We start from the raw sequence: 16,519 nt of genomic DNA, 5'->3' as shown, positions 1-16,519 counted from the left end.
AAATGTGAATGAGTCTTAAAACATTGCACGTCCAACCTCACAGCACTCCAAGCAGAGTGCAGGCAGCAAATCCAACCTACAGCACTCCAAGCAGAGTGCAGGCAGCAAATCCAACCTACTGCACTCCAAGCAGAGTGCAGGCAGCGTCCAACCTCACAGCACTCCAAGCAGGTGCAGGCAGCAAATCCAACCTACAGCACTCCAAGCAGAGTGCAGGCAGCAAATCCAACCTACTGCACTCCAAGCAGAGTGCAGGCAGCAGGTCCAACCTCACAGCACTCCAAGCAGGTGCAGGCAGCAAATCCAACCTACAGCACTCCAAGCAGAGTGCAGGCAGCGTCCAACCTCACAGCATGTCAAGCAGAGTGGAGGCAGCAAGTCCAACCTCACAGCACTCCAAGCAGAGTGCAGGCAGCAAGTCCAACCTCACAGCATTTCAAGCAGAGGGCAGGCAGCGTCCAACCTCACAGCATGTCAAGCAGAGTGGAGGCAGCAAGTCCAACCTCACAGCATTTCAAGCAGAGGGCAGGCAGCAAGTCCAACCTCACAGCACTCCAAGCACTACAAAAGACGCACACAAAGAGACGCACACACAGAGATGCACAGGGAAACACACAGGGACACACACAGAAACAGACACTCACACACACCTATACACATAAGACACTCACACACATACACACACTCACACACACAAACACAGAAACACAAAGACACACACCTATACAGGCACACATGTATACACACAGACACACACCTATACACACACACAAACACCTACACACACAGTCACACCCCTATACACACACACAGACACACACCTAGACACACCGATAAACATACACACAAACACACACATCTATACACGCACTCACACACAGCACCAATACTAAAATGCCAAGTAACTTCAGAACGTGGTAAGCATACTGAATCCTGTTACTAACCATATACTCTATGTAAGTAGTTTGAAAATAAGAACACAGGTGTGTCTAAACCAAATGATTCAAATGTTTAAAGCCTTTTTTTATTCTGAAGCACTCCGCTAGAGCTGCTGCTACTGCAAAAACGTGCTTTAAATAACTTTCAACAAACACCAACACAGTCACCATATGTTTGGCAGGAAGCTCTCTTGAATGACTAAAACAGTTCAGAGCGGCCTCCACTTGGGGCCTTCAGCACTCAGCGCCACCTCTCCACTAAGCGGAAGTCACGGAATCAGTGACAATTTTGCATTAAACACAGTCCTGATCTAATAAAACGTTTTTTCCTTCCAAAACTGTTGCACAGCAAGCCACATTTAAAACAAAAGCCACATTTAAAACGCAAAACACATTTTAAAATAAAGACACAGTCAATAGCCACACTTTTCAATTAGCCACAATTTTCAATTAGCCACACATTTCAATTAGGCACAGTTAAAAGGCACAGTTAAAAGGCACAGTTAAAAGGACAGTTAAACATTTATTCCTTCCAAACATAGTTCCAAATAAACCACATAAAAGCACATAAAACCACCCACACTCAGTTTAGTAGACATGTGTTCAGTGTTCAGTTGATTCACGGCTCAGACTGAGAGTCGTGACCTCCGTCCCCCACCTTGCAGAGATTGAGGCACGTCCACACTTCCGGGTTTTATAGTCCCTCCCCCTCCCACCGGAAGGGCCGGGCCTTCATGGCGTGATCGACAGGATAGAGAATCTCAACATTTTTAAACATTAATAAGTCTTATATTTGTCATCGATGGGAAAAATCCACTTGTCCTGCGCAGCGGAGGGGGACTCTGAGTAAGATGGACAAAAATCACAGCCGTAAGTGGTAGCGTTTTTTCTAAAATCAATATGCAGTGCAAACAGGAAGTGGTCAAGATCAGACTTTTAATTATATACATGTGTTAGGAAGGTAGGAAATTAGGGATGTAGTAGATGCTTGCCTTTGCCCAGTATTTTGTGAATGAATAAAAAATGGCACCAGAGCAGACAAGACTCAAAATACTTTCCACAAAAATCGTTCAATGAACATTTATGCATTCAAAATGTTTTGCGTAATGCTCATGCCGCTGGATAAGACCAATTCAAAATGAGCAGCATAATCACAGCTACAATTGCGTATGTACTTACTGGCAACCAAACTGGTTGACTATCAATCATTCATGATTTCAATGCGCACCTGGCTGGGACTGCGGTGTTCTCCAAGGTCGACCTGGTCCGTGGCTACAATCAAATTCCCATCCACCCAGACGACTTGTCTAAGACGGCCATCATAACACCATTCAGCCTTTTCGAGTTCCTGCGCATGCCCTTCGTCTTAAGAAAGCTGCGCAGGACTTTCAGCGGCTTATTGACTGCATGTGCCGTGGCCTGGACTTTGTGTTTGTTTACCTCGATGACATCTTGGTGGCAAGCTGCTCGCAGCAGGAACATTGTACCCATCTCCCCTAGCTATGCCAGCATCTCAGCGATCATGGGCTGGCCGTCAATATAACCAAATGCCATTTCAGGATGACGTCCAGTGACTTCCTGGGCCACCAAGTAATTCCGCAGGGTGCGGTGCCGCTCCCGACCAAGGTTGACGCTGTGTGCCAGTTTCCACGACCGGCCACCATGAGGGGCCTCCAGGAATTTGTCGGGATGGTGGCCTTCTACCACCGTTTTGTACCGTCCGCGACCAGGATCATGCGCCTGCTGTTTCACCTCATGGCGAGCAAACAAAAGGAGTTCAAATGGACTGACGAAGTGGTGGAGGCGTTCCACCAGGGCAAGGAGGCCCTGGCTAGGGCCACGATGCTCGTGCACCCACGGGCGGATACACCAATCGTGCTGATGGTCGACGCTTCCAAGGTAGCGGTTGGAGCGGTGCTAGAGCAGCTGATCGATGGCGTTGGCGGCCTCTGGCCTTCTTCAGCAGGCACCTCAGCGGCACTACAGTGCCTTTGACCGCGAGCTCCCCGCCCTTTACCTCAGCGTGTGCTACCTATTAATTTTTGGAGGGGCAGACATTTACCACTCACACGGACCACAAGCCCCTCACCTTTGTGTTCGCCAAGGTTTCCCACGGTCAACGCCATTTTGCAGGTGTCCGATGGCATTGACTACTCAGCCATGGCTGCTGCCCAGCTGACGGATGATGAGATGTCCGCCTATCGTACCGCAATTTTGGTTGGAGGACGTTCCATGTGGCCCCGGGGGTGCGAGGCTGCTGTGCGACGTCTCAACTGGTCAGCCGCGGCCCATCGTCCCCGTCGCCTGGCGGTGCAGAATATTCGAGGTGCTACACGGGCTGGCCCACCCTTCCATTCGGGCGACGACGGCCCTCGTGGCTTCCTGTTTCCTGTGGCACGGGTTGCGCAAACAGGTTGGGTGTTGGGCACGTACCTGCATCCTGTGCCAAACTGCTAAGGCACAGCGGCATGTGCAGGCACCGCTCCAGTAGTTCTGCATCCCTCGCCAGCGGTTTGACCATATCCACGAGGACATCGTGGGGCTGCTGCCACCTTTTCGGGACTTCACCCACCTCCTGACCGTGGTCGACCTTTTCACGCAGTGGCCGGAAACGGTTCCATTGGCAGACACCTCTACGGCCACGTGTGCCCGTGCTTTGGCGGCACACTGGATTGCCCGATTTGGAGTGCCGCTGGACAAACGTCCGACCGGGGGACTCAGTTCACATCTGAACTGTGGTCGGCCATGGCCCAACTTCTCGGGGTTAACCCGCACCACACAACTGCGTATCATCCACAGGCGAACGGCCAGGTGGAGCGTTTCCACCGCCTGCTCAAGGATGCTCTGAAGGCTCGGCTCACGGACCCGGACTGGGTCGACGCATTGCCATGGGGTTTGCTGGGTGTCCGCACTGTGGCCAAAGAGGACTTGGCCACCTACTCAGCTGAGTTGGTGTATGGGGCCCCACTAACAGTGCCCGGTGCCCAGTGCCCTTTTTCTTAAATGTTGGGATGGTCCCTGCCTCAACTACCTCCTCTGGCAGCTTGTTCCATACACCCATCACCCTTTGTGTGGATAAAGTCACCCCTTAAAAAGTTACCTCTTAAAAATACTTCATACAAAAAACATTGAAATCATACTTCTACAGTGCACTAAAACATGATTTTAATACATCAAATTTCAAAATGTTCCTACCCTTCTTCCACACCCTCTCCCCACTCGGTTGCTCCACTCCCTCACCGGGTACCCCCAAGGCCAGTGATCAATGATCGCACAGCCTCCCCCCCTTTCAAAAACACTCCAATCCAATTTAAAGCATATATATTGCATTCAAGTGTAAGTTATAAGACTCGCTATAGTATGCACCATACGCGATGCTCCCTCGGGCTTGGTCTCTCACAAATTTCTCACTCCCAACTCTCACCCAATGTTGGCAGCCCTGCTGTATTAAATTTCATCAACCATTCCTCAGCTCACCTGCTCAAATAATCAAGATCCTGCTGCAATTTTTGACAACCATCTTCTCTATCTCTGTTAATCCTGGCTAAATTGGAGCAGCCATGGCATTAAAATTAAGTAAGGGCTAATGTGCTGCTAGGCCACTTTGGTCTAGTTAAATGTGCCCCTGCAGAACTAAGACAAGCTGCTGAATAGTGCCAGCATGTCTGTGGCCCAGATAAGCACTGCAGAGAAAGAATGGGACCTCTGCAGAAGTCTTACAATGAAGTGCAAAATGCATAGATCTAATTGGATCAATGCAAACCAGGTATACATATTGTAAATAATGTTGCAAAGCCTTACTGTGTTAGGTGTTGATTGGTTGGTTGATTGGTTGAAATGTTAAAGGGGTTGTCCCACTTAGGTGACCTAATCTCCGCATTTAGAAGAGTGTCTTCAACCTTCAAACTCGCAGCATGGTCGACATATGGACCTAGGCGGTCCTATGAGGTCGCTGGAACTCTCCTTCATGCTCTAGGGAAGTTCCCGAATAATCGAAGTCGTGGAAAAATGTTCAGTATGTTGAAAAAAGTTTTCCGTGAGTAAAATTTGGTCAGCATGGGTCTTTTTAACTCGTAGTGCAGTGGAGTCGCTATTTAGTTACAGGCAGTCAAGGCCAGCCATAGGCAATCTCCTTTGCTGACCGGGCATTTTGATTGGCTCATTGGAGTTTTCAGGACCAAGGAAGACCTACCGGTAGGTAACATGCCCACTAAACTTTTTAAAACTTCTTAAGAGCATCTCCTTCTCCCCCCGCCCCCCCCCCCCCCCCCCCCCCCCCCCCCCCCCCCCCCCCCCCTCCCCCCTCCCCCCCTCCCCCTCTGTGCTCTCCAAAGGACTTACCGTTACTGTGCAGCCGTTTTACCCACCTCTTCGCGGGTGTGCATTTCAGACAGCGCTCCCCCGCTTTCCCTGGCCCCCATCTTCGCGATGTGTTGTGTGTGTGTGTGCATGGTCAGTCGATCAAGCTCGCGGTTTCAACACAGACGGTCGATCTAGCTCGAGGCTTTCCAGGCGAGTGCCCTCGAGCTTGAAGGTCGAAGACACTTTTCTGGACTCGCGGATTAAGTCGCCCAAGTGGGACAGCTCCTTAAGTCTTGTCTGGGTTATCTGAATCCCAAGGCACACGTTGCATTATTCATCTATGTTGGCTTCCTTCTAGAAGTTCCTCTCGAAAACAATGTATTAGTTACTATGTTATTGGGTTAGGAAACTGTCACTCATGTACTATTGTAATCGATATGTGTTATTGGACTGTACAGAGGCCACCCCCATGTGGTTCGGCCCCTCAGGGATCTATAAAAGGCAGCCCCGATTTGGTTGATCTTCTGGAAGAACGCTTAGGACTGTGTGACCTTTTGGAGTGTTTCTGCTTGCACAAGGCTAGAAGGACTTGGCTAGCAGATACACGGATCGAACCCGCAGTGGTTAGGTATAGAATAGGGAATTTGTGTTGTGTTATCCAAAATAAAGTTTAGTTGCTCAAGTGCTTGATTCAGTATTTTATTGACTGAAACTAGACTGGGGGGAGCTTATTTACAATACCACCCATTTTTGTGTCATCTGAAAACTTGCTAATCATACGTTCACATTTAAATCATTGATATATTGGACAAACATCAGTTGGCCCAGCAGCAAACCCAGAGGCACACCACTAGTCACAGGCCCACAGCCACTAGTCACAGGCCTGTAGGTTTGTAATAGTATTTCTAAAGTTTTCAAATTTATCAAACATTAATTGTAAGCTTTACCAGAAAATGGAGGTAGGAGTCTGCTCAAAACTGGAATTTTCCTCTCCCTCTTCATTGCAATAAGCAATGGCACAAGGAAGGCGATTAACTTGAGATAGGTGATGTCTCTGTGGATTTGTGCTTTCCTCGTCAGAAACTTCTCCACATGTTTTTGGTGAAGAATCAATCTCTGCTGTAGTCTCTGGTAATTTACTAGATCAATTTCTTCTTCTGTAAGTCGAACTGCATTACTGAGGATATAGTCTGCATCATACGTGAACATATTTTGATGCTGTTTAACACTTATGAGGTAGGGGTTGATTTGAAGTAAAATGTTGTTCACATATTTCATAAATAACTCCATCTCTGAACAGTCATTGGGATCGTATGTTGGATCATTATATACCTCACTATAAATTCCTTCAAAATCAGGATCGACTGAGATATCTATCAGACCTATAATACAAAGAATAAATTCTTTATTAGTAGCATTACTTTTCATTATTCATTTAGAACATAGAATAGTAAGATTAAACGAGAACTTACCAGTTTGAAGTTTGATCTGTATTTTATGAGGAGTTACGATGAGGGATTACGTGAAGAAGTCCGCTAGGACGCATGCGTGTCATTCTTCAAAGCAACGGTGTGAATTCACAGATAACTGTAATGACTAAACATAGTAAGATTAGAGAAGAGGTACCAGTTAAGTATATGATCAGGGTGGGAGCGGAGGGCACGTAATCCCTCATCGTAACTCCTCATAAAATACAGATCAAACTTCAAACTGGTAAGTTCTCGTTTAACCTTACTATTTTACTTCGGAGTCACGTGAGTGACTACGTGAAGATTTCAAAGCTCTGTGATTTCATGCCGTGGAAACGAGTCCATGCACACGTCTGCCTTGACTGTGGGAGGAATAGTGTTAACATAATTGCACATGATTCGTTATTGAAATCATAAAATTTATTAACACAAATTATAACCCCATTTATGGGTTTTTTAATTAATTTACAGAATTTAAAATTTTTTCTGCAAATGTTCCAGTTTTCCTCACTGGCTTATTATAAAATAACTGGAAAGTTCTTTCCCCTGACCATCCTGCTGCTTCGAGGACTTGGTCCATGGGCACATCCAGTTGTACTGCTGCCGATGTAGCTGCAGCCCTGGTGGAATGAGATTTGAACACGTTAGTATCCACCCCAGCCTGCGTCAGTACCTGTTTCAGCCATCTCGAGATCGTCTGGACCGTCACTTTTTTGTGAGGTTTCTTATGGCTGATCAGCAGTCCCTTCTCATTGCCTCTTAGGATTTTTGTTTTCTCCATGTATAGTGATAGATGTTTAACTATACAGAGGCGGTCATCTGCGGGGTATGACCTAAATTGGATATTGAGGCCTGCTGATCCCTGTCTGTTCTGTTTTACTAGTTCGTAAATATGGAACGTAATATCGTCAGTTGAGGTCATGTTGTCCAGTCTGAGCTTGTGCAGTAACTGAACCCTCTGTGCCGTGACCAGTGCCATTAACATGACTGTTTTTAACGTTAGTCTGTATAGGGACAGGGTAGATGCTGGTGACCAGTTCCTGAGTGCTTTCAGGACAATGCTTACATCCCATATATGGGAGTACCTGGTTTTTGGGGGGTTTGTGTTAAATATTCCTCTCATGAGCTTGGTTACCAGAGGGTGAGTCCCTACCGTGTAACGCTCTGTCTCTTGCCATAGGTATGTCGACGGGGCACTTCTGGTGCTGTTGATGGCACTGTAGCTGAGCCCCTCATCATAGTGGAGGCCTGCCAGATATTCCAGAACAGATGGGCTGTTGATATTTCTGTTGGTGATTTTGTTCTTATGGCAGTACATTTCCCACTTTCAGATGAAGACCAGATATTGTTTCTTGGTTGATTCTCTTTGGGCCGCCGAGATGATGTTTGCTGTTCGGTCCGTGAGTCCCAGTTGTAGAAGCGGTGTCTTTAAACTCTACAAATTAACAGGTTCAAGCTTTTATGGCTTGGATGGCTATTCCCTGTCACGGGATGTAGTAGTAGATCTGGTCTGTGTGGGATTGTAATACATGGTTCTAATACCATGTTTTGCACCACTGGGAACCATGGTTGAGTAGGCCAATCGGATACTACCAAAATACCAGACGCAGAGTCGTGTTGTATTTTCCTTAATACCCGACTGATGAGGCAGAAGGGAGGGAATGCGTAAATAAACCATTTCCCCCAATGCAACGAAAATGCATCTGTGGACACTGCCCCAGGGTCTGGTTCCCATGAAACATAGTTAGATATCTGGTTGTTTAGTCTGGATGCGAAAAGATCGATATCCGGTGTACCATATTTTGCTGTAATATCAGAAAACACCGTTTTGTTTAACATCCATTTGGTGTTTTCATTAAATTTGCGTGACCTGGTGTCTGCCACTAAATTTAGTCTCCCTGGTAGGTAAGTGGCTGATATCCAAATATTTCTCTGGATGCACCATTGCCAAATTGAATATGACTTAAGGCCATGAAATGCACCCAACATTTCCAAGTAGTTTATACCCAGTGTGAGTAAGGAGGATGCCTCCTGCACTGTCCATCTACCTCCACAGCTGGTGATGGTATTGGTGGCTCCCCACCCTAGTGCACTGGCATCAGTTTGTAGTACCATCGAAGGGTTACTGACAATGATTGGGTTGGAACAAAGCCAGATGTTATCTATCCACCATTTTAATTCCGTTTTGGCTTGGATTGGTAGTCTCATAGGTCTGTCAAAGTGACCAGCATTAATTTTTAGAGCTTGAATTTTAGCTCTCTGCAAGTTTTGGTAATGTAGGGGTCCAAATTGTATGGCTGGGAAAGCAGCCACCATTTTACCAATTACTTTAGCTACCAATCTGATGGATGGGTTTCTGATGTCAATGAGGTTGCTGCATACCTCCATTATTTCTCTGGCCTTTTCCTTAGGTAGTGTCACTGTCATGTGAACTGAATCAATGGTAAATCCCAAGTAGTCCATAGTAGTGGACGGTGTTAGTTTAGATGTAACTGGATGGATGATAAATCCCAGTTGTTCAAACAACTCTTTTGTGGCTGTTACCGTTAGTATGGCCAATTCCAAAGTTTTGCCCACAATGAGTATGTCATCTAAATATGCCATCATCATGTGTTTGCGTTTCCGTAGAAACGCTAGGGCTGGTTTCAAGATTTTTGTGAATAGCCTGGGGGCTGATGTTAGCCCATTTGGCAGTGCTTTATATTGCCAGTGTTGTCCCATCCAGTTGAATTTTAAGTAACATCTGTGGTCACCTCGTATGGGTACTGAATAGTAAGCATCTTTTAAATCGATGCTAGCCATGAAGTACCCTTTGGAAATTAGTTGTTTAGCAGTAACAAAGGTTTCCATTTTAAAGTGAATATATTGTACAAATGTATTCAATTTTGTCAGATCTATGATGATGCGACAACCACCATCTTTTTTCGTTTTGGTAAATATATTGGACACAAATTCTAATGGTTCGTGTCGCGTTAGCTCAATTACACCTTTTATGTAAAGCCGTTCCAGATCAGCTTGTGCTTCTGTTTTCTCCCTATCAGAGAGCACAAACTTTCGGTTTGGTTTATGTTGGACTGGAGGGCTGATTTCATGTATAAACTCTATGGTATATCCCTGGATACTGCTTAAGACGTAAGTATCGGTTGTTAGCATGCTCCATGCATTCAAGAACCAGTATTGTCTTCCCCCAACCTCCATGCTTCCCATATTATTTGGGGAACCAGACCCACCTACCTCCATTGTTACCAGTGGCAGGACTACTTCTTCCTGAAGTTCTTCCGTTGCTGTGCTGGTACTTGGTTTTTCGGGTTGGTTGCTGGTGTTGTTGGGGTTCCCCGCATTTTCCAGGAATGCCGGCCTGGGCCATGGCCTAAAAAAGACTCATGTTTGGAGTGCCGTGCCCTCGAGCGCTCACCAGTTCTGCTGGTGAGTGCGTAAGGGTGCAGTCGTAGGCTGTGGTGGATTTTTGCAGGGTGGGTTGTTCCTTTTATTAACCCTAAAGTTTTTGCTTCTTCGTCTAGCTCCTTTACCTGCTTAGACAAGTTGCCTCCGAACAGGAGAATGGATGGTTTGGTGGCTCCAGGTTTACACACTCCCGCGAATTTAGGATTGAGTGTCGGCTGTATGGCACTTTTTCTAATGCTGTTTAATTAGTGCTGCGTATTGCAGAACAGTGCCAGCGCGTCCTGTTGATCTTGGGACATAACCCTGTCGTCCACAGTGCGGGCAAATGCCGTTATTCCTGCAGTCAGCAATTTTAGGACTTTTTGGATTTTCACGTCCATGTTTCTGACCCCTGGTCCGATATGTTTCCAGATGCAGCTGTTAATAATTGGGACGTTTAGGGAAATGCAGTTGCCTGGTGCCATATGTCTTCCTGTCGTATCCACTACAGCCTGTTCTTGTAGCTGGTGCAGTGACATATAGTCAATGCTGGCAGCAAGCTTTGGCTCCAGGTTTGCCCCGGTTTGTTCTGGCTGTATGAAGTTTGCCACCATATCCAGCAATTTTTCTTTGTCCTGCACCCCATGCACACTTGTTTCTCCCACGGACCCCTCTTCCAAGTCAGCCTAGAACTGACTTGAGGTGCTCCCCTCTGATAAGGTGGAGACATCATGCAGCCCTTGGAAAGGTGCTGCTGTGGGTTTGATACAGGGCCCACAGTGGCCTGACTCCAAATCACGGAGCCGGTCATGCTGGAGCAGATGCTCCAAACACCGTTCCATACGGGTCCAGCGCTATCGGTCGCTGGCCTCCCGTGGTGTATCAGAGTCGAACTCCTCCAAGTCCACGACTCTGTTTGTTTTGTGTTTTGCCTTGCTGCTCGGCCGCGTTGATTTGGCCGGTGCGGCGGCTACACAGGGCACAGCTGATCCCACTACGGGTGATCTTAGTGCCGACGGCTGCTTTTGCTGGCTGTCCGCTCCTTTGCGGTCCTCCCTGACCAGCTTCATCGCAGCCCTCGTTGTCTTTTTGCCTTTCTCCATTCTCTCTGTAGTGGGCAATAGCGGCTTTTTAAATTGCCACCGCGGGGGAACGTCTGATGTTTCACAATGACACGCATGCGTCCTAGCGGGCTTCTTCACGTAGTCACACGTGACTCCGAAGTAAAATTCACACTAAAGAGGTTATTCAGTCATGTGGATTGAGTTTTGGTTCAAAGGATATCAACAATGGTCCCAGATTGAGTTTAGTTGAAGTAAATCTTTTATTTACCTATATTTTCTTGCTTATATTGTGGTTTAATAGTTTACACAACATTTTATAATTATTTTATAACGATTTCTCGTCTGATATTTAAATGGTATTACCGGATACATAATTCATTTGATCATGCTTTAAGCATGTTTATAAACAGTAGCACTTTTCTTATTGTGTTCCAAGCTTAATAGTGTTGCTCTCATTTTACTGCATGAAACTTCCATCTTCCTCATGGGCTTATAGATGTGCAGGTCCTGAAGGACTGGGTTCAAGGGCTCAGACATATAAATAAACAACAGCTGAAGGGGAAGAGATTCAAGGTCAGATTTATCCAAAGCCCCAAAACGATCAAGTACACCCACAGGCCTTGAAGTATTCCAAAGTATTCTGGTTTAAGAATGGAGAGGTGTTCCCATTGACTTTGTTAGGGAGGTGCAGGGCCATGGATTATGACATCATTCAAAGCACAGGACACGAGCTATGGTAAGAGTACTAGTTTAGTGCAGTTTAGTTCATGCATTATAAATTTAGGAAATATTTTTTGTCTACATTTATCTGATTAATACTATATATTTCTTCAACTAGGTATAAGTAAAGTATATTAATATTTTTAGAATTTGTGATCCATTATAGGTTGGCATTCCTTAGGTAGGAATGCAAAGAGAATGCTGAAGCAAGCTAAGGTTAAATATGCAACTTTGCTTCAAAGGATATCAACAATGGTCCATTATTTCAAGCAGAAAGAGAGAAAAAATGGGAAACATCTTTTAGTTTAGTTTAGAAATAGAGCATGGAAATGGGCCCTTCGGCCTACTGAATACAAGTCAACATATTCACACTCCTCCAATGTTATTCCACCTTCGCATCACTCTACACACTGGGGCCAATCAACCTACATGCCTACACATCCTTGAGATGTGGGAGGAAACTGGACATCCATGGGGATACCCGAGGTCACAGGGAGAATGTGCAAATTCCACTCAAAGTCAGGATCAAACCCGGGATTCTGGCACTGCGATGCGTCAGCTGCATCACCATGCTGCCCCTAACTGTGAAAATTATAGTTCTACTTTATTAGTAAAAATAGGATTAGTATGGATGGGTGCGATGGTATGACGCGGAGAGCAGAAGGGCCTTGCACTTTTTGTATTTCTAACAATGCAGCAGATTGTCAAAACAAAAAAAAGTTTTAAAAAATTGTCAGCCTCTCTTGGAGGAATGAAGGGAAAGTGTGTATGTTGTTGGAATATTTTCACAACTGCACAATGGTGAATTTTGCATATGGGACTATCTATGTGAAATGTTAATGGCTTTGCCTGCTAATTCCTTTCTATCATGCTATCTTCACAGGATCTAACAAGTAGAAACAATCCGAATGCCGATCAGGACACGAAAAAAACCTAGAACATCAGAAGTATATCCTGGCATGGATACAGTGTGCTAAGGCAACAGTCATACATGCAGAACAAAGATGGCATTTTCAGTCAGAACATTGACAATGTTCTTTAATGTGTTGTAACAGCCAATTCTTAATTAAATGTGGATTTACATTCTGCAGACATAAACAATTATGCTCATTGCATTATAGACACTGTTAAGGGCCTGGTCCACTTGGACGACCTAATCCACGAATTTAGAAGACCCTAGACGAGTTGAAAAAATGTCAAGGTCGTGTTGACTCGCCGAAGTAAAAGACCTCCTACAATCTCCTACGACTATGTCTACGACCTCCTACGACTACTATGTCTACGACTATGTCTACGACCTCCTATGACCCCCCTCGACCTCAGTCTTCCACACCTAAGACCAACTATGACTAGCTACGAGTGGAAAATGATCACATGATAAAATGTCATGTTTGCATTTTTTTTCTCGGGCTAGTTACCGACCTACGACTACCTGCGACTAGCTACGACTACCATCACGACCTACTACGACCTACCTACGAGTAAAAAGTAAACATTTTTTCCATGCGACCTTTTCTTTACTCGTGGACATTTTTTATCAGGCTGGAAAAAACGTTGCGACTTACTTGAGGCCAGGAGTACGCGGAGACCACTCACGAGCATGAGGAAGAGTTACAAAGATCTTCTATGACCTCGTGGTGACCATGCTGCGAGTACAAGTCAAGGGCAAACTCGGCAGAGGTCGCCAATTAGGTTGTAAAAATGGGACAGGGGCTTTAGGATACTTCAGAGTGGATTACTCAAGTTCATCTAATTTTAGCTCATTATGTGGTTAACTTCCCGCTAAAAATCAATGGTAATCCTTTTCTTTCGTCAAGTACTTGTGTAGAATTCATTAATTTGATGGGAAATAAAGTTAAACAAGCTAAGTTCCTGTGGTGTTCATTCATAAAATGCATTGTATTGCAGCTAAATGGCCTGGCAATACTTGGGAGATTAAATTATCAGACGGCAACACAGCATACAAAGTGATATGGATTTGTAAAGTGAGTGAGAAGCAATGTATTGTCACAATGTAGGGAAATGTGAAATAGGAGGTATATCGCAGAATAGACTGATATCACAGAATATTGCTTGGGGAGAGACTCAAGAATGTTTTTCTCCAGAAATATCAAGGTATCCTTATACATGGAGGCCAAAGTCATCAAGTAATAAGGAAGATAAGTGGAATGTTAGTCATTATTGCAAAAGGAATGGAGTATAAAAGAAAAAAATTATTGCAACATCTTCGGTGAGAACACACCTGGGAGTATTATATAAACTCTCCTTGTTAAGAAGGGATATACTTGCAATTAAGCCAATTCAGAGAAGGTTCAGCAGGAACTGCAGATGCTGGTTTATAAAAAATGGACACAACGTGCTGGACTAATCCAGCGGTTGAGGCAGCATCTCTGGCAGGGTCAGGCAAGGTCTGAAGAAGAGTCCCAACCTGAAAAGTCGCCTTTCCATGTTCTCCAGAGAACAAGCCTGACCCGCTGAGTTATGCAAGCACTTTGTGTCACTTTTTCCCCCCAGAGATGGTTCACTTGGTTGATTCCTAAGGTAAATGAGTTGACACCTTTACCTTACTAGGAATAATAATATTATTTATATCATTTTACAATGTTAAAATTTAACTAATTTAATATCAAAACTTGCTTGAGTGGCTATCAGTATTGCCCATAATTCCCTTACAACCATTGCCATGGTGTAGGTATTTTGTGAAACACGTATTTAAAAAATACAAATATTAATTATTTGCTTGCAGAATTGTTTTATTCAGATGTGTGTGGCTAAATTGCATGGTTAATTTTTACATTGCATGTTAGGATTTTATTTTTATTGCGCTGTGTAAGATATTAAATGGCTCTATGTGCTAATGCATTTAGATATCTTCATATTTTAATGTTGTTGGAGAGGCCTCCAAATTTATATCTGTCCTGGGCCCCAATATACTGTATCTTCTCCTGTTTCTGTGCTTTTCCACAGTAACTTTCTTATGATTATTCTTAGTGTGATTTTTTTTTTAAATTTGGTGGTAAATGTGCTATGAACACTGAGTTCTCAGAGTCCTCAACGCTCCTGCTGCTTCTCAAAATCATTTTCCATCACATCTAGCAGACAAAAGAAAACCATTCAGCAATGCTGAATGCCAGCCTATCTGAAAAATGACAGGTATGTTAACCAAAACATTTCTATATTATTTTAACATGTTGGTAGCACAACTGTTGTATGCATGTATACTTGTATACATCCAAACCAAGGATACAGTATTTCAATATTTACTGCTACCCATTTGTCTATTTGACAAAATATTCTATTCAACAATTCTAAATGTTCATTACCTGCTTTACGAAATTCAGTAAGTGTCTTTTCCTCTGCCTTCGGAGTTCCATCAATGCCCATGTTGACACGGGAGCGCCAAATTTCTGAAAATCGCATCCTTTTTTCCTTTGACATGTACGCTCCATGCCAAAGTGCTTTCATTGTGTAGTCCACATTTATCAAAATTTGCCCAGTTAGTGTATCATTGTAAGCAGGGGACAGAAGGCAAGAGGAACTGCAATCATGGTTGCCATCAATATAAATAGAAGGAATTTGATTCATAACATAAATTCCCACCACCAATTCCCTCAAAATTTGTTGGAATTCTTTGTAATTAAATGGAGCATCCTGTACCACTGGAGCTAGAATAACAGCATTGGGATATTTGAAGTCTTTCATTTGGCTTGACAATCCACTGGGCAAATCTACTGGATACTGAAATTCTTCAGTGGGCTGAAGCCAGCTGCAAGTGGCCGTGGCAAGCAATTCCTGTTGATCACTCAAATTATATTTGGAAAGGCTGGTATTCAAATTCATTTGAGCTGCCAAATTCTCTTTTTGAATTTTAATGCTCGCCCTTAATTTAGAGGTAGCCCGATTGCCATGTTTCTGCTTTCTATAAACCTCCTCCTGCAAAAAACATTCAGCTTTAGTAGTAAAACATTTTAAAATAAATTATCAGTGATCTTTCTGCTCGTACATTTCCTAAATTATTATTTTTGCTATTTTCTGTAGATTTTTGTAATAGGCCTTTGTGAATAAAAGGTTAAATGTCGAGAAAATGTATTAATTGGCAATTAAAGATAAAGACCATGACCTGGTCAATTCATCACCCTTCCCACCCGAATCACCCCCTCTCCGGACACTTTCCCTTACAACTGTAGGAAATGCTACACTTGTCGCTTTACCTCCCCCCTTGACTCCATTCAAGGACCCAAGCAATCTTTCCAGGTGCGGCAGAGGTTCACCTGCATTGCGCCCAACCTCATCTATTGCATCCGCTGATCTAGATGTCAGCTGCTCTACATCGGTGAAACCAAGCGTAGGCTTGGCGATCGCTTCGCCGAACACCTCCGCTCAGTTCGCAATAACCAATCTGATCTCCCGGTGGCTCAGCACTTCAACTCCCCCTCCCATTCCGAATCCAACCTTTCTGTCCTGGGCCTCCTCCATGGCCAGAGTGAGGCCCACTGTAAATTGCCGAGCCTAATTTCCGTTGTGTAGCCATATTCAACAAATGGAAACTGTTTATGATTGTGATCTCAGATATGTGGAGGATTCAGCAATAATGTTGTGAATAACAAGAAGATGGGTCAACGTTTTCATGCTGCAAATTGAC

General features: G+C 44.5%; 1 protein-coding gene across 1 annotated transcript in view; it reads right to left on the bottom strand.

Moving 5' to 3' along the window:
• The window catches only part of ankar (ankyrin and armadillo repeat containing), a 99,007-nt gene that overhangs the window by 79,715 nt on the left and 2,773 nt on the right, over positions 1 to 16,519 (bottom strand). The window contains exons 2-3 of the mRNA XM_055637748.1: positions 15,201 to 15,810; positions 6,188 to 6,622 (exon numbers count right to left, since the gene is read on the bottom strand). Coding sequence (XP_055493723.1) covers positions 6,188 to 6,622; positions 15,201 to 15,810 — 1,045 coding nt within the window. The remainder of the gene's footprint in view (positions 1 to 6,187; positions 6,623 to 15,200; positions 15,811 to 16,519) is intronic.

This window comes from Leucoraja erinacea, chromosome 7, assembly GCF_028641065.1.
Source record: "Leucoraja erinacea ecotype New England chromosome 7, Leri_hhj_1, whole genome shotgun sequence".
Lineage (NCBI taxonomy): Eukaryota > Metazoa > Chordata > Chondrichthyes > Rajiformes > Rajidae > Leucoraja > Leucoraja erinaceus.
This window is presented reverse-complemented; position numbering and strand designations above follow the sequence as displayed.